We start from the raw sequence: 17,971 nt of genomic DNA, 5'->3' as shown, positions 1-17,971 counted from the left end.
GAAACAAAGAACAATAAGGTAAGCAAACAGCCACACAAATAGTGCATTATTCACTTATCTCGACCTCTTTAGGAGTGGGTTAGTATACGTGTGCAAATGGACACACACACAAGTGATGAAATGAGAACTCCCGCGTTAATCAACGACGCTGATGTGATGTCAACAATTGGTGTATCATACGTAAACAAGGTCATATGTTAAGGCGAAGGTCAAGCCCTGAAATGTCTTGCTCACGCCACTGCGGACAGAAGGGCATCCACTCGAGGAAGCTCCGAAGGGCCCCTTTAAAAGAGGGTGTTTATATCTTGGTCTACAATTCCACACTGGCCAGATGCCTTCAATGAGGTTGGAGCATCCCACACTTCAACGCAAACAAGCCAGCGTCAGTAAAAAATAAAACGGGTGGACAGGACAATCCTTCCGGCAGTGGTGTGAGCAAAGCAACTGCAGAGCTGCGGCTTTTAACTTTTAGCGGGGCAAAGCGAAGGCGTCGTGTCGCGAGAGCGCGTGAGCCTGCGCTGGGCCGCACCTGTAGCCGCGGTAGCCGGGGAGGCAGTTGCACTTCCCTCCCATCTCCGTGTTGGTGCAGTTGGCTCCGTTCTCGCACGTGACGTTGGGGCCGCACATCACCGGTGGGAATCTCCACCTGCCCGACCACAGAGCCACCAGGCAGTCTCGTCAACACACGACATTCACTGCGGCCGTCTGGAACGCTCTTCCTTCCGATATTAGGAGGCCATTGGAGCTGTGTACTTTTAAATCTGGATTTGAAAGTTTTTTTAAACGGCTTTTGTGTTTGGTTTCTTGTCCTTCTCCCGCACCTCCAATTAGCATTGTTGGCTACGTACAGTGCGAAAGAAGTTCAACATACATAGATACATCCATCGAACAAAAACGGTCACCGCCATCTGGACCACTTTTCCACCCGATATTAGGAAGCCAATGGAGCTGTGCACTTTTAAATCTAGATTAAAAACGTATTTCTTTAAAAGCGCCTTTTGTGTTGAGTTTGTGGAAGGAGATATGACAGAAATAATGTAATGACGAGATTCCTTAAAGTAACATTTTTGTTATCCACGCACTTCGGGGTTCCACTTCCACGCACGCCTTGCTACTATCACACGGAAAGCCAAACTGATGTTGAAATTCTCAGAGATGGAATTTATTCCAATTAAGTGATTTTTTTCCATTCGCTAACTATAATTGAAAGTAAATATATATTTTTAATGAACAAACTTTTTTTATTTATGTGCAAAAATAAGGGATTGCAAGATTTCCAGGATCAGATCTCGTGATAAGGCTGACACGGCCAACAGATCGCTGGTGAATGGCACGGCTAAGTCCGGTTCGCCCACACAACCTATGAGCAAATATCGCTTGTCACTTAAGACTGCCGTGGCCAGGAATCAAACATATGTGATCTGGCTTTGCAGTGTAGCACACTAACGAGTGAGCCACTCACTTCTCAACAAACACACAGACAAATTATCTCCCCCGTATAGGCTTAACAGGCTGCTGGAGCAAGTTCCGTTAGCAAGCACCTATGAAGGCTTGCCAGCACTACACCAAGTCGCCTTTGTCTCCCCAGTGGCTATGTTTACGCATCGCATCAGGTACTGAGTTGAGGCTAAGTCGATTTAGGGGAGGACCGGGACTGGTTAAAATATTCGTCAGTTATTGGTCATGAGCAGGAATTGAATTTGGGTTGCCGGGTTAATAGCGCAGCACGCTAACCACTACAACAACAACACCCGCCGTTCGCCGCTAAGTAACGTTGACGTCACCACAGCGCTTGTGCCAGGCTATGTGCACTTTAAGGCCACGTAAATTGCCGAACGCTCGCTGGCACAAAGTCACGAAACAGACCCAGGCGCTCCACACGCGTGCACACAACAGCAGGGACACGAGAACTCACGGGGTGGTTAATGCCGCCGCCGCTGCGATGTCAGCGGCCGGTGTGAGCACCAGATTTCTTGAATGACGCGAGAGCAGGAGGAAGGAAACAGAAGAGTGAATGAAAGCGACGAAGGAAAGGCAACGATTTTGGCACAGAGGACCTCGGTGGTCATGGAAATGGTGAATTTGAAAAAGGCCGTGACATATTTTGATTGCTGTGGAAGCACATTGCATTGGGTGCTTCCTTAATTTCCTTTTAAAAAATTCCGTACTGGGTCTCTTTCTACAAATAAAAATAGGCTTATTTTTCTTCAAGAAAATAGTGAAATTTAGGTGGGACATCGTTTCTGTTCGTGAAAATCTTAGCCGTGGACAAAAGGTTTTTTTGGCAGTACTTCACTTGCGTCACTAAGGGTGATTTCACATTTAAAGTTTTCCCACGGAGACGTTTGTACAAGCCCACAGCGGATAGAAAAAAGAAGAGATGATCAGAATGTGGAATAACGAATGTCAGAAAGATGATAAACTTAGCAGATTGAGCCAAGTTCAGACTGTCGACCAGAGAGTGACATCACAGGCACCAAATCCAGAACAGAAACTGAACATTGCGAAATGTTGCTGCGCCACATGTTATCAAACCTCACCCCCACCTCCACTTTTTAAGAGTTGTGAACAAGTGTTCCAGTTAGCACAGAACAACATTTCACATTGCCAAACGTAATGAACTTGGCTGGCAAAGTGCAGCAAAGGCACATTGGGCAACTCTTATGCGTTGTTATGAGATTTAAAACCACCAAACGCCAACAAAAAAATAATAACTTTTTAAATGAACGGTGACTTAAAAAGTATTTATGTTAAGGTTCCAAATAAGCGCACCGTATTTTCCAATTTACAAGAAGGCAAAAAAACTACGTTTGTTGCTGTTATAAAACACGACTTCGGGCAATTGGGAAATTAGGTAATAAAATATAAACTCACGGAATTTTATAGTGGCCACTTGGAATACGGTAACGTGGAAGTACCGGTGTGGTGGCAATAAAGTTGTTGACTCAACCCTGTGCCAATCGAGTAATTGCTATTTATCACAGAATGTTTCAACATTTAATCGTTTGACGGGAGCCATATCATTTTGCCCAGTGGCAGCACTGGCTACAGAACGAGGAAGCTAAAAACCCATCTCTGGAGGTGTTTTCGGAACCATGAATTCATTAATTTGACGCGCAACGATGAATGACCATGCGGCGCATGTAACTGGATTGATTGATGTGTGACAGCACGAGGCTGTCGTCTGTCTGTCTGTCCATCCATCTCTCCGTGTGTCTGACCCTTTGTCTGTCTGTCTGTCCATGTGTCCGCCCGCCCGCCTATTGCGTGCACTCACTCGCAGTAGGTGCCCGTGAAGCCCAGCGGGCACGCGCACACGAAAGCTCCGATGCCGTCCACGCACGTCGCGCCGTTGACGCAGAGCCTCGCGCCCCCCTCCCTGCACTCGTCCCGCTCGCGCTCGCAGTTCTCCCCCTCGTAGGCGGGGAGGCACTCGCACGCGTAGGCCCCCGGCAGGTCCCGGCACGTGGCCCCGTTGGCGCACGGCCGCGACGCGCACTCGTCCACCTCCACCTCGCACGTGTCGCCGCGCCAGCCCGGCGCGCACTCGCAGTGGAAAAAGTCGAACCCGTCCACGCACGTCGCCCCGTGGACGCAGGGCGTCGCGGCGCACACGTCATTGCCGACGCAGCCCCGCGCCGGCGGGCGGGCGCGCCCGTCTCGGTCGGCCAGCTCGAACCGCTCGGGCTGTGGCCGCCGCAGCCGCAGCTCCGAGTCGGGGAGAAACGGGAGGTGCAGCCCGCCGATCTCCGCGTGCCCCACGCAGCCCCGGAAGCGGCCGGCCCGTCCCCCGCCGGCGCCGCCGTCTTCGTTCTGTGCGAGCGGGGCCCCCCCGACGCGCACCGCCGCGCCGTCCCTCCGCAGGAAGTTGAGGCTGCCCGCCACGCTCCGGCTGATGGCGATGCTGCCGCCCTCGCCGCCGTTGTTCGCCGGCGGCGGCGCCTTGTCCACCGTCATGATCCAGCGCGAGAAGCGTGCGCCCGGGTCGCTCATGGATAGCACGATGCTGTGCCAGTGACCGTCGGTCACGGCGGTGGCGCCCACCGTCTCGGCGACGCGGTCGCCGCTGCGCAGCCAGAAGCGCGGCACGGAGCCGGCGATGTGGAGTCGCATGGCGTCGGGCGGGCTGGAGGCCTGCAGCAGCGCGGCGTTGGCGGTGCGCGTGCGCACGTACAGCGTGACGTTGGTGAGGTCGTGCAGCGGGCCGTTGCTGCTGCCGCCGTCGCTCGTGTAGCTGAGCTCGATGACGGTCGCCGGGCCGAACGTCGCGTTGCTGATGCCTGTGGTGGCCGGCGGACGAGAGAGAAAGAGAGCGACGCGGTGTTAGGTGGGCTCAAGCACCGAAGCCACGGTGTGGCACTGTGGTTCGACAGCACGGCCGACGGTCGGAGGCTTCGTGAGTTTGTGTCCGGTTGTGTGTCGGCTCGGTTAGTCGTCCCTCCAGCGTCTATTACATCACTGCTGTGGCTTCAGGTTGCGAGATTAATTTTCGTACTTGACCCGCCATCCGGGTTGGCTACATACGGTGGGAAATAAATTCAACATACATACATGCAATCGCTGTCATCAGGGGTTGTGCTATGGATAGACTGGCTCTCGCTATGAGAATGTGGAGTTTCCAACACTAGTTCAGGGCAACCGAGTTAACTGAGCAACACCCATTTTAGAGCTTTTTAAAAAATGAAAAATAATATTACGGATTGTATTTTTGCTTGTTATCATGTGGCTCGAGGGCAGTGCAGAAAAACCTACGCTGTACTGTACTTCTGTGTGTCCATATCAGTGCAGCCTGTATTGACTAATTTGCACCGAATCTTGTGGATTGGCAAAGGGCTGTCACAGGAACATTATCACCACCGCCGTGAAGCCAGTGGCTCAAGAAGCCGCTGGAAGAAGATGTACGCATGTTGAACTTGTTTCACACCATAGGTAGCCAACCGTGCTAATTGGAGGTGCGGGGGAAGGACAACAAACTAAACACAAAAATCAGTTTTAAAGAATTTAGTTTTTTTCCATCTTGATGCAAAAATGCACAGCTCCAGTGGCTTCCTAATATCGGAAGGAAGAGCGTTCCAGACGGCCGCAGAAGCGCACCTGAAAATGTGCGATGCAGTAACCATCTTTGTTCCATAGATATACGGTCATACCTCGGTATACGACCGCTTTGGAATACGTCGAATTTGATATACATCGTGTTTTGACGAGAAAAACATGTCTTGGGATACGACGTCTTGCTTGGGATACGAGGCACTTGCTAGAACTTGTATGGGTCATGATGAGTCACCGCGTACCCGCGTAGACATCGCTCATGACTGAAACAAAGCGCCGCTCCTCAGTCTGCCTGTACGGTAGATGTCATTCAGTGCACAACCCTTGCTATAACTCTCTGTGAATTTTCACGTGTTTTTTTAATTTTAACGTGATTTTTTTGCGAATTCATTCAACTCCTCTCAGCAAGGTAAAGTGATGTTACATTTTTGTTTTATTTCAATTTATTTTTACTTATTTATGCATCTATTTAAATTTACGTATGCATTTTAGTAATAAGTAGTGTCTAAATTATTTGATACAACCCCATTAATGTATAATATGCCATATAAAATATAATTTCTCATACTCTGGAACGGATTATTTCCTTTCCCTTTATTTCTTATGGGAAAAATTCGTTTGGTACACGTCATTTTCGGTATAAGTCCTACCTTCTGGAACGAATTAACGACGTATACCGAGATACCACTGTAGATAAAGATAGAGGAGCGGTGGGGGGATTGGGGAGGAATGGGGGGGGGGTGGCGATGCCTCACATTCAAAACCGTTGTGCACATCGTGGCAGAGGCTGGAGGCCGGGCAGGGCGACAGGGCGCACCACAGCGGCCGCTCGCACGACTTCCCCGCGTAGTCGTGCGGACACTCGCACGTGAAGTCATTCCACGTCACGGTGCACGTGCCATCGTGCATGCACGGGGAGGACTGCGGTGAACGGGAGAGGGAGAGGGGGAAACACAACGGACGGATCGATCGCTCGTACGGATGCAGCACACCCGCGAGGCGTTGCTAGATGTCATCCCGAGCGTCTGTTAAGGCCAAAAAAAAGGAAAACGCGCAGGGCGAGAAGGAGGATTCTGTGTCGGTGTTGGTTTGCAAGCGAGCACGGCGCATGGGGGGGGCGGGGGTGTTGTGGCCAGCACCGGAACCTAAATAAACAAACAAAAATCCACCAGGCACAGATTCAGAACTGTCAAAATAACGCAAAACAATTATGAAAACTGTGTATTGTCGTGTAGAGCACTGATACACGTGAGGATCTCATCTGTCAAGAAAGATGGAAGGCAAATGAAATGTAGTGGGTTTACTCCCCAACAGATCGGGGTGCTGAACTAGTAACTAATTACAGCGACATCTTGACATTCGTCCACTTGACTTTCGTCGCTTTGCTCTTTCGGCCGTTTTCAATTATCACCACAAAATTCCTCTTTCGTCCGATTTCATCCCCAAACCTTCCACGACGTTCGCGCCACGCGCCGTCTTTTTAGTTCAGTCTTTGAATAGAAGCCGTTCAGTGAGCATCTGTTATATTTGTGTTTATTCACATAGTATTAATACTGTACTTATTTCTGTGATTATACTGTCAACGATTCATAGTTGTTTTTGTGATAAAAGTAATACTACAGTGTTCATAGTTATTTTCGTGATTATAAAACACGTGTACAGTATTCATACTGTGCTTATTTTTGTGATTACTGTTAAATACTTATATTTGTGCTTTCATATATTCATATGGGTCCTAAGTGTGGTAATAGTAAAGCTAAAATAACCCATGAGGTTCTCAATTTGCAAGAAGAGTTTGACCTAGTCAAACTTAATGGGCAAGGCATATCCCATGCTGATATAAGTCGCAAGCTAGGCGTATCTCGCACAACAGTTAGTACAAATCTTAAGAATAAATCTGAAGTGTTATATAGTTACCGTAGTTATTTGCACGTACGTTTTTTATATTTACTGTAGTTATTTGCATGCACGTTTTTCGCCGGCCAAAATAAATTCGCAAGGCTTTGACATTCGTCCATTTTACACGCTATCATTTAACTCACTCTGTCTGTTGTTGTTGTATCCTCAAATCCTGTAACTCAATTTTAACCCACTTCCCAATGTGGTATCGACTGATAACTTGGAATATTTAAGCCATACTGATGACAATACTATATTCTATCATAAAAAATACATATTTTTTATGTTATGTTTTGACTTGGGTCTAATTCTCCACGGTAAACTGACGTTGGCTGTAATTGGCCATAGTCCCTTACGTTATGGCAAGCTTCAGGGCCACTTCCTGGAGTCGTGGAGGTCTTCCATTACTAGTACATTTCTATAAAGCGTGTTTAAAAAAAGTTGTTTTAAATATTACTTATTTATTTGACATTCGTCCATGCTCTGGTCCCTAACCAGACGAAAGTGTGAGGTCTTCCTGTAGCACGTTGTGTTTACGTCACACAACCTTACTAATTGGCTGTGTCGGGGTGGTGGTGGTTTAACGACATGTTCACATTTACGCGATCTACACCCAAAAAAATGAAATCTTTATTATGAAAAGTAGATTCTAGATTTGAAGCTTTCGTGACTGCAAGGATTCATACTCTTAGGTTTTTTTCGGTAAAGTCACGTAGGTAAAGAAACATCATAAAAATTAATAAAAGTAATAATATAAATAAATATAATTAAAATTAATAAAAGTAATAATAGAAATAAAAATAATAATTTCTATTATTACTTTTATTAATTTTAATATTGTTTTTTTACCTACGTGCCTTTTCCGAAAAAACCTAAGAGTATGAAAAGTAGAGTTTGTCCGAGAAGCAGGAAGAAGCTAAGCCACAGGCCTGGACGCACGCATTACTGGGCTCTGGCCAGCGCTCCACTCGATCAACCTTCACAGTAGAAGCCGGGATATGAGCACATCTTGGATATAAGCACAGCTGGCCTCACTCCAAGGGGTGTGCTTTAATCCAGATTCCACGATACAAAACTAGACGGCAGCCCGTATTAGACACCGGGTGACACTTTCCTATTAGCTGCGTCCGACCAGTCGGCCAGATGGCACTGTGGGTTGTAGCATCTGACTGACGATAGGAAGGTTTCAAGGTTAAATCTAAGCTCAACTGAGCCTCTTATCCCTCCAGCGTCAATTATACGAGGAGCACGTTGTGTGAAGTCAACGGTGGCCATCGTATGGAGAACCTGGCTCCTGCCACGGGAATATGGAGGGGGAGATCCCGACTCCAGAGTTGACTCCGTCGCCGCAACTGTGGTGGACGCCGCAGCTGCCGAGCGGTAATCTCATCCCCTCCGGCGGTGTTTGTTCGTCAGCTGATTTTCCGCACGAAGCTCCCGGCCCACGGAGCCAAACGTGGGACATCGCGCCACAACGATGCGTGGTACAACCCCCAAAGAGACACCTGTGGAGTTCCACAAACGCGCTCACGTGGCGTTACCCTAAAGACGAGTAATCGTCGCCGAAGCCTTTGCCACCTTTATTCGCAATCACTCTGTTTCTCCTTTTCCCGCTCTCGTCTTATTCCAGGAAGCTGCTCTCATCGGCACCCCTTGAGTTGTGGTGTCCCTGCGCTCCTGCGCTTATACCTTTGGGGAGTGGGAGTGCAGCGGTTAGCGCGCTGCTACGCTACGGACCTGACGACGCGAGTTCAATTCCCGCTCACGGCCACCGCACGTGACGAATAATCTTGACCGGTCCCGTGCCTCTCCTAGGTTTACTCAGCCGCAAATGAGTACCTGACGTGCTGTGTAAACGTCGCCACTGGGGAGACAGGCGGCCGGGCGTGCTGCTGCCCGCCAACCCCGTCGTGTGCCGTGCCCGCCTTCGTGGGTGCTCACAAACAGCACTTGCCCCAAAAGTCCATTGAGGCGATACGGGTGGGATCTTTATCTTACATCTGTTAAGGGGAATCGCCCAGCGGTTAATGCGGCGCAGTCCGAACCTAACGAGCCAAGCGTGCAACCGCGAAATAAAAAAAACCCTCACGCGTTCGTGATCTCACCCGGCACGCGTCGTCGCTGCCGCAGCCGTACCACACGTTGTGCAGCGTCGCGTTGCCCCGGGACGCCGACATCGCTTCCCGGCCCTCGACCTCCAGCGGGAAAAACTCGAGCGTGAGCCCGTTGACGCGCACGTCCTGCAGGCAGCCCTTGAACTGTCCGGGAGCGCCGGGGAAAGCGGCGTCGGCGGGCAGCCCCCCGACGAAAACCCGGTCGCCCGCCGACAGCGACACGGGCGTCAGGTCGCCCACCGCCACCGTCTCCCCCGAGATGGCGATCGTGGTGCGCCCGAGCGGAGAGACGCGGACCTCGACGAGGCGCCACTCGCCGTCGCCCAGGTCCGGCATGGCGCCGGACGAGGCGGTGGTGCTGGTGCTGGTGGTCGCCGTGGTGCTGAGCTTGCGGCGGCTGTCGGTGCGCACGCTCACGAGCCCGGCCTCGAGCCACACGCTCGCGGAGAGCGCGGACGACGGGGACGAGGAGTTGCGCAGCGCGAGGAGGAGGCCGTCGGGCCGGCGCGTGCGCACGAACGCGGAGATGACGACGGACGACGAGGAGGTGGGCGAGGAGGAGGAGGATGCATTGGCGTCGCCGCCGACGAGGTTGTTCAGCTCAAACTGCGCGTAGCTGTTCACGCCCTCGTGGGAGAAGGTCGCCATCTCGTACTCTGTGCGCGCGCGGGAGAAGACGAAGGAAGCGAAACGCGAGGGGTTTAAGGCCCTCGAGCGCGAAGGGAGTGGAGCGTGCTGTGACTTGCAGCGCGATGGTTGAGCACGGTGGGGGGCCGAGAGGAGACGGTCATCGCCTGGTCGATCGACTCCTCAACACGGGCGCAGGAATCAACGGGGAGCGTTACGGAACCGGCGACCGTGGTCGTCGCGCATCCGATACACTCCAGCGGGTGCCTGGAGTGTGCCGGGTGCCAGATCATCGATGGACCCGACTGCTTTACATTGAATTCTGTCAATTACAGTGAGGCGGGAAACTGGGTGCTCCACACCCGATGTGCTTTGCATAGCAGTAGCAGTGGGAAGCTCAGTGGTAGGATGAGCAGCTCGCAACCGAAAGGCTGCGAGTTAAAATGCTAATAGGGGGGTTGACTCATTCCATCATCCCTGTGGGGTCAATAAAATGCGTACATAGCAGGCGTGACCAAAAAGATCTCCAAAATTCTAAACAAACATAAGACCCAGGTCCAATTCAGTACAGTACATAAAATCCGTGATCTAATCCCATCTGTGAAAAATGTAATTCCTGACTTGCAATACCCTGGAGTCTATAAACTAAGTTGCATCTGTGGTGATTGTTACATTGGGGAAACGAAAGGTCATGTCTCTGATCGGGTCCGCGAGCACAAGTCAGATCTGAAACACGGCAAAACTGATTCTTCCACCATTGCTGATCATGATATTGTCTTTTCCGAGACCAAGGTGCCCTGCAAACTTTCTGGCTACCATCAAAGGTTTGTGCATGAAGCCATCCAGATATACAAACATAGACATAACTTCAACCGTGATGATGGGTACAAATTGAGCAATCATTGGAAAGATGTTATTAACCATGTAAAAAAAAGATTTAACTACGCATATTTGTACCATCTTATTTGACAGGTACTAGTCTATTTTACCGAGTTGTTGACATCCACGGCGTTTAACAGTGCTGCTATTGTTTGGTTTTGGAAGCCAACATCGGCCGTAATCCCTGTGGAGGTGCTTCACTTGGACCTCCCCTTCTAGCCCCCCCACCCTCCTAGTCCTTGACTGCCACATTTAGATAAGCTCCTCCCCCCTCCCTTTAACCAGTATTTAAGATCTTGTCTCTTGGATTTCTCTTCACTTGATACAGTAAATTTAGCTGTGACGGTCCCACCTGAAGACGGAGACTTGTGTTGCCTCCGAAACGTCGTGATTTAATTTAGGACATTTTCATTTATTATTATTTTTACCTACGTGACTTTACCGAAAAAACCTAAGAGAAAAAATACTAAATAGTTTAATAGATCACACATATATATACACAATGAATGTACAGCGTTGTGGGATGCACTTCGCACGAACGACGCTGCACAAAATGAAATAATAATTAATTATTATTAAAATAAAACAACCTTTGCAAATGGCAAAAAGGGTTGCTTATTCTAGTCGGGGTTGGAACGTTCCGTTTCAGAGCGGCCGTGAGGTCACCGGAAGTCTATGATTAACATCACAACAACACTGGGATCACCGTGAACGCTCGCTCACCTTCTGAGCAGGTGGGGCCCGTGTACGGCGAGCGGCAATCGCAGGCAAAGTGCGTCCACAGGTCGCGGCACTGCCCGCGGCCCCCGCACGGGTCCGGTGAGCACTGGCGTGCCTCGGGGCAGTCCTCCGTGGTGGCCACCGCCGAGCCGGCGGGCATCAGGCCGGGCACCAGCTGGCGCGAGTTCAAGTGCACGTCCTGCATGCAGCCGGTGAAGTTGGGCGGCACGCTCCCCGCCGGCGTTGCCTCGCCCCACGCCAGGCCGCCGATGTGCACGTCGGACAGCAGGCTGGCCACGTCGGCAGTGCCCGGCTCGATCGGCCGGTGCTGTTCGCATCTCCCCACGGGGCAACCCTGGCCCACCACGCTCATGGAGAGGTGGTCTATGGCGGCCACCCACAGCTGCCACCACGTGCCGTCTGCGACCGCCTCCTCAATGTGGAGCGACGCCGTCACGGTGCCCCAGTTGAGCAGGGAGGCGTGCACGGAGCCTCCGCGCAGCTCCACCAGCAGGAGGCTGCCCGAGTTGCCCAGGTGGGCGATCATCATGTCCGGCAGGGTGGTGCGGAAACGCAGGGACAGCGTGACCCCGGAGGTGGAGGTGTAGACGCCCGTGAAATTCAGCGCCTCGATGTCGTCTGAATGTTCGAGTGACGACATGGATTTGGACATTTTAGGGGATGCGTAAAATGATTCAAAGCGCCGTAACTGGGATTTCATCTCGATTATTCTATTCCAACGGATCTGCTGCAGGCTAGGTAAAGGGACCACCTCAGAATTGCAATGTTTATTCATCCAGCGAAAGTCAGTGGCGAGAACCGGTCCTATGCACCCCCTCCACAAACCACACGGCAGAAGGGAGGCCCTCATCTAGCAGTGGATTGACAACAAGGCCACAACACCCTTTGTATGTATGTTGAACTTCTTTCGCACCGTACGTCGCCAACCGCGCTAATTTGGAGGTGCAGGTTGGTGAGGTGGAAGGACAACAAACTAAACACAAAAAGCGGTTCTAAAGAAATGAGTTTTCAATTTAGATATAAAAGCTCCAATGGCTTCCTATTATTGGAAAAGCCTTCCAGACGGCCGCAGAAGCACATCTGAAAACGCGGCGCGATGTGGTGAACGTCTTTGTTTGACGGCTAGCCAGGATAACTGGAGTTCGCGTGACATTAGTGAGAGACACTTTGTGTGTGTAATGACCGCGAACTCACCACCTATTCGTTCGGTAACCTGGAAAGCAAACGCAGCCCCCCGGCCATCTCACCTGCCGGCTGGATGGAGAGCGTGACGAAGCCGCTGCCGTTGAAGCCGATCGTCGTGGAGATGGCGCAGTCGTCGCCCGTGAAACCTTGCCCGCAGAGGCACACGTGGCCGTGCGCGCCTCCTTCAAGCGTCGGCACGCACGTCGCCCCGTTCCGGCACGCCTGCCCGCCGCCGCCGCCCAGGCACCCGGTGAGGGGCGTCTCGCAGAGCGTGCCGGCAAACGCGAGGCCCGGAGCCGGCGTGGTCGTCCACCGCCCGGCGTCCGGGTCTGAGCCGGAGTAGGAGTCGAAGTGGTCGGCGTCGGGGCAGAGGCAGCGGAATCCGTTGATCTGGTCCACGCAGGTCCCGCCGTTGAGGCAGGGGCTCGAGAGGCATTCGTCGACGTCCTCCCGGCAAAGGCTCCCTGGGGGCGATCGTCAACGGTGACGGGCCAGCGAGAGCGTCACGCCAACCCCCGCGTGCGTGGGCGACGCAGGCTTCAATTCGAAGGCAAAAGCCCAGTGCCCCTCTCGAGGGCGTTCTGTATTTCACGCTGCTTCAGACATGGGTGTGCCCACACTTTACCCCTCCCGGCACGCGACCTGCCGATAGATCAACTGTGGTGCACACAATTACACTGTTGGGTGGACAGAGGCGGACGGGCGGTGAGGGGGGATTTAAGAAGTTTGACCCATTGTTTCAACTGCCGCCCTGGGAGACCGAAATGGCAACCTCGGGATTGCAAGTTCAGTGTGCGAATCTTGGCACAGCAGCAGCATCTCCATTGTGTGTGTGTGTGTATTCGTGTACCTATTCCTCTACCGCAGTGATTCTCAAACTTTGTTCTTCCACGGACCGCTCAGCCGATGCAAACATTTCCAGCAGACCATTCAGCCCCCACACCCCTGGTGACAAAACGCATTCACCTCTCTCGCTAAATATCACTCCTACTAAATTACTTATATTAGTTCAAGATAAAAAAAAAAATATTAACATAGCATTACGTTTTTTTTTAAGTAGTTTGTCTAATTTCATTTGTAAATTAGCATTACGTTTTTTTAAGTAGTTTGTCTAATTTCATTTGTAAATTAAATATAAGTTAAATATGAATTAACGTCCCAAAACAAATGATATAAAACATCATGATTTCCGGATCAACCTGCGCTTTTCCATCACAGCCACCGCGGACCACCTGGAGGAGCGTCGTGGACAACCTGGTGGTTTCCCGAGGACCTATGGTGGTCCCGGGGACCTGGTGGTACCGAGGGCTTCCTGGTGGTGCCATGAACCACCTGGTGGTACCGGAGACCACTTGGTGGTGCCATGAACCACCTGGTAATACTGGAGACCACCTGGTAGAACCGGGGGCCTCCTGGTGGTAGCGGGGACCATGCTCTGACAACCACTGCTCTAGCGCAATCAGCACTGGGAACTCCCGATCTCCACTGATTGTCTTGAGCCAGCAGTGTACAATCCCAATGATCATAGCAAAAGACCAGTATTTAGATCGTACAATATAAAGTGTTACTTATTTACTTATTCCAGAGGAATGATGGCTTAAGGTATCCAATAAACCAGGATTTTTACTTGCAACCTTCTGATTTTGGGTGAGCCAATTTTACTTTTTTTATTTAGCTTTTTTTCCACCCCCAATGTTATTCCGATTGTGCAATTGACGTAATGTCAGAACTCCCGCAGGAGTGTGTATCACCTAGTGTTAGAAAACGGTCCATGGAAGATGACTTCAGAGAACTACTTCTGAGATCCCTTCAATTAACCTCACTATCCTCATGCTAGGTGGAAGTGCATTTTTAAAATACACTTTTCTCATACAGAGTTGTTAATTGCATGGCAGTGAAAGCAATATTTTTATCGTTAGAGCTATAATTTAGCCAACTCATGTGAAATACATAATTTATCGTGATTTTTTAAATCTACAATCATTGGCACCTGGAGTGGGCCCATCCAATCGATCCAATTGGGAGCCCAGTTTAATAATGGGAGGCTGAAGAAATTCGATTCAAAGCTATGCGCTTGAACTCTGACCAATGTATGTATGTATGTTGAAGTTCTTTCACACCATGTGAACCTTATGGCGGGACCCCGGGGTCCCATAAGCACCCGGCTCTCGCATAAACATGAAATTATAATGTAAACAAAAACTTTGCTCTTTTTTACCAATGGGTTTGAAGGATGGTGGCAAGTGTTGTCTTGTTAAACTATGCCTTTAAAACTGAAAACTACTTACCTGCAGTACCTCTATTTAAATACACTATCGAAAAAATAATTGACACCCCTCTGTCAATCATCGTGTTTCTCAGTGTGGATTTGTGAACACACTTTGTAAACAGTAAATAAAATTGTACGCGTTTGCAATGCGCTGTTCATATTGTAACAAGCGCTTATACCAATGTTACTCCACTAAGTAGTGGGTCGCCGCTCCTCTTATCCGCATTGATACGAGCAGTATGTGGGGACTATGGCTTAACCACAGAAAAAAAACTATCTGCACAGATGCATACGGACAAGATAAGTATTATCAAACAGGAGGAATTAACGGTACAACGCATCTAATCTTGATTTGAAGCTTTCGTGACTGCAGGAATCCATACTCTTTGGTTCTTTCGGTAAAGTCACGTAGGTATAAAATAAAATAGATCACGACGTTTCGGGCGCAACACAAGCGTACGTCATCAGGTGGGAAAGCATGGTCTGCTGCTAATGCAGACTGTTTAAAAAGGTCTGTTTTTAAAGGTCTGCATCAGCAGCAGACCATGCTTTCCCACCTGATGATGGACGCTTCTGTTGCGCCCGAAATGTCGTGATCTATTTTATTTTATACCTACGTGACTTTACCGAAATAACCAAAGAGTACGCACCTCATCTGTTAACTATCTGCAAGTAATGGGATTGTCATCGATTGATCCTGGCTGCAGACATTGGTAGGTCACACATAATAATGACGATAAGAGGGCAGTTTCACTGTATTATGCATACCGTTATGACAAATAAAGGACTTAAGTTGTGTACGCAGTTCGAGCAGCTTTGGATAAGACTTATGATCCTGCCCATACCCGAGCATGGAGTGCATTCGCTTGTTCAGCTCTTCTGCGCATTTGTCCTCGCTGTTGCGCTTGGACATAACACGACAACAGAATGATCTGCGCCAGGCGGGTCGCGGCATTTGTGTGCGCGGTGGGACGGAGTCGCCAAAAAATAAATGTATTAATTACGATTTTTACTTCCGTTTATTCGGGAACCCGAGGTCCCGCCATAAGGTTCATATTTTGCAAACCGTGCTAATCGGAGGTGCCAGGCCACCTGGATAATGTGACCTTTGTTTAATTGTTACGGTCTGAGACTGGCTTATCACGAGACTAGTTTGTACAGATGATCACTCGTCCGCCCACGCTGTTGCTGCTGTTCGTTTAAGCTGCTCTGGCTGGGTGTACAGTCTCTCTCTCTCTCAAGCTGTAAGCGGGGCCAATCTGCCATTGGCAGGCTCCCTCAAACACTGCCAGTGTTAGCCACCGTGCATAAACTCCCAGGCCAGCGTTAAACGCGCTACATCTGTTTCCTTCTGCGAATGGAGTTCCAATTACAGTATTTCTCATGCGAGATCCTCAACAGGGCACTTTGGTTTCGAGAAGCAAGAGAAAGGGTAGAGCGGTGTGGGTGCCACGGTGGCTAGGAGATGTTAACGACCTCGCCTGGTATACAGGAGGTCGTGGGTTCGATCCCGATCCTGACGCCTGCATGTTCTCCACGTGGCCGCGTGGATTTTTCTCTGGGTCCTCCAGTTTTTCCCTCCACATTTATAAACACGCGTTTAGCAGTGTTTGGCTGCTCATAATGATCACGTGATAAGCCACTCCGTCAGGCTATCATTTGGGGCCCTGTCGCTTCTAAAAAAAGGCCAATGGGCCTTACCTGATTAAATAAAAAATAATAGTTTAGCTTTATTAACTAACCTCGCGACCTGAGTTCGATTCCGGGCTGTGTTGCCAAGCTGAAGTACTGATCAGCACCGGTGTGGTGGGGTATGGTCAAACACCTTCCACCCCCGCCACGATTGACAAATGGATCTAAATCGTCGTTAAATCGCGACAATGGTACATTCGTGAATTTAAATAAACATCGCAATACCACCCTAGTCTGTGCTATGAAAACAACTGTTATTATTCTATTTGTTTCACCAACGACGACTTAAGTGAGGTGACGACTGAGGGATGTTCATCTCAGCCAAGGGGGGGGGGGGTAGGGGTCGGCAAGCCAATGCGGCTCTTGAAAGGGCCGCCGCTTAATGAGCGTTCTGCGCGTGCATTGCGGCTCTGGCAACATTGCGTGCGGTTTTTTTTATACCGAATTTGAACAAAGTGGCTCTTCTTGTTGTTTGGGTTACCGACCCCACCCCCGATCTAAGAATTTCGAAAACAGTTTACTTAATCGGCGAAAAAAATAGTAACGGCACGATGTTATTAAGAATCTGCTGCCCTTTGTGTTTATCCGGGTGTACCGCGTGTTGTTGGTCGCGATGCCCGGCACGTGGAGCGAAACGCCGGACATCGTGCCCAAACGACGCGCGGCACGACCCGACAGCGCAAACCTCCGCCTGGTTAGCAGATCTCTCACAAAACGCGTTCGTTTGTTACCGACGACGAGAGCAGCGAGACGCAAGAGTAGCAACGACGTCCGTCCCGTTAGCGCCATCGCAGCAGCAGCAGCAGGAGCAGTAGTCTCGTCGTAGCAGCAGCAGCGTCCTCGCCGCGCGCGCGCAGTTGGATAAAGCGGCGCACGCGTTGCGATCGGCTGCGTGGATATCGGCGCCGTTCCTTCATCCGCACCGTTCCTTCATCCGCACCGCGACCGCTGCGCACGGGTCGAGGGTTCTGTGTCGCAGGCGCGCGTCGACGCACCGACAGGGTCCGCGCCGAGGCAGCACGGCCGCGTCTCGGTGGTGGTGACGAACGCGAACGCGCTAATGCGCTTTGCGAAGCTTATTAACGGTTTAAGAAGCTTTTCCCGAGAACGAATAGGTGTGCACGGCTTGTGGGCGGCGAACGTCATATCCAAACGAGGACGTATCCTTCCCTCTTATTTATTCGTCGGCAGCATCATCATCATCCTCTTGGGGTTTTTTTTCCGGTAAAGTCACGTAGGAAAAAACAAAATTAAAAATTACTAAAATAATAGATCTAGCTGTGACGGTCCCACCTGATGACGGAGACTTGTGTTGCCTCCGAAACGTCGTGATTTATTATTTTATTTCTATTATTACTTTTAGTAAATTTTATGTTTTACCTACGTGACTTTACCGAAAAAACCTAAGAGTATGAATCCTTGCAGTCACGAAAGCTTCAAATCTAGAAGCATCATCATCATCAATCTCCGACGATGATGCCGAGTTTATTTTCGTAAATAATTTAGAACAATTGTT

General features: G+C 50.2%; 1 protein-coding gene across 5 annotated transcripts in view; it reads right to left on the bottom strand.

The window, feature by feature from the left end:
* Positions 1-17,971, bottom strand: part of LOC144948505 (protein crumbs homolog 2-like) — a 90,809-nt gene that overhangs the window by 32,875 nt on the left and 39,963 nt on the right. For 4 of the 5 annotated variants that reach the window (XM_078878036.1, XM_078878037.1, XM_078878038.1 and 1 more), the window contains exons 7-13: positions 12,557-12,958; positions 11,292-11,927; positions 9,054-9,718; positions 5,805-5,970; positions 3,278-4,280; positions 1,916-1,972; positions 530-646 (exon numbers count right to left, since the gene is read on the bottom strand). In XM_078878036.1, the coding sequence (XP_078734162.1) occupies positions 530-646; positions 1,916-1,972; positions 3,278-4,280; positions 5,805-5,970; positions 9,054-9,718; positions 11,292-11,927; positions 12,557-12,958 (3,046 nt within the window). The remainder of the gene's footprint in view (positions 1-529; positions 647-1,915; positions 1,973-3,277; positions 4,281-5,804; positions 5,971-9,053; positions 9,719-11,291; positions 11,928-12,556; positions 12,959-17,971) is intronic. The other variant, XM_078878039.1, reaches the window with a different exon arrangement.

Source organism: Lampetra fluviatilis, chromosome 49, assembly GCF_964198595.1.
Source record: "Lampetra fluviatilis chromosome 49, kcLamFluv1.1, whole genome shotgun sequence".
In the NCBI taxonomy this organism is placed as follows: Eukaryota; Metazoa; Chordata; class Hyperoartia; order Petromyzontiformes; family Petromyzontidae; genus Lampetra; species Lampetra fluviatilis.
Note: the sequence above shows the minus strand (reverse complement) of the source record. Positions and strands in the feature narration are given on the sequence as shown.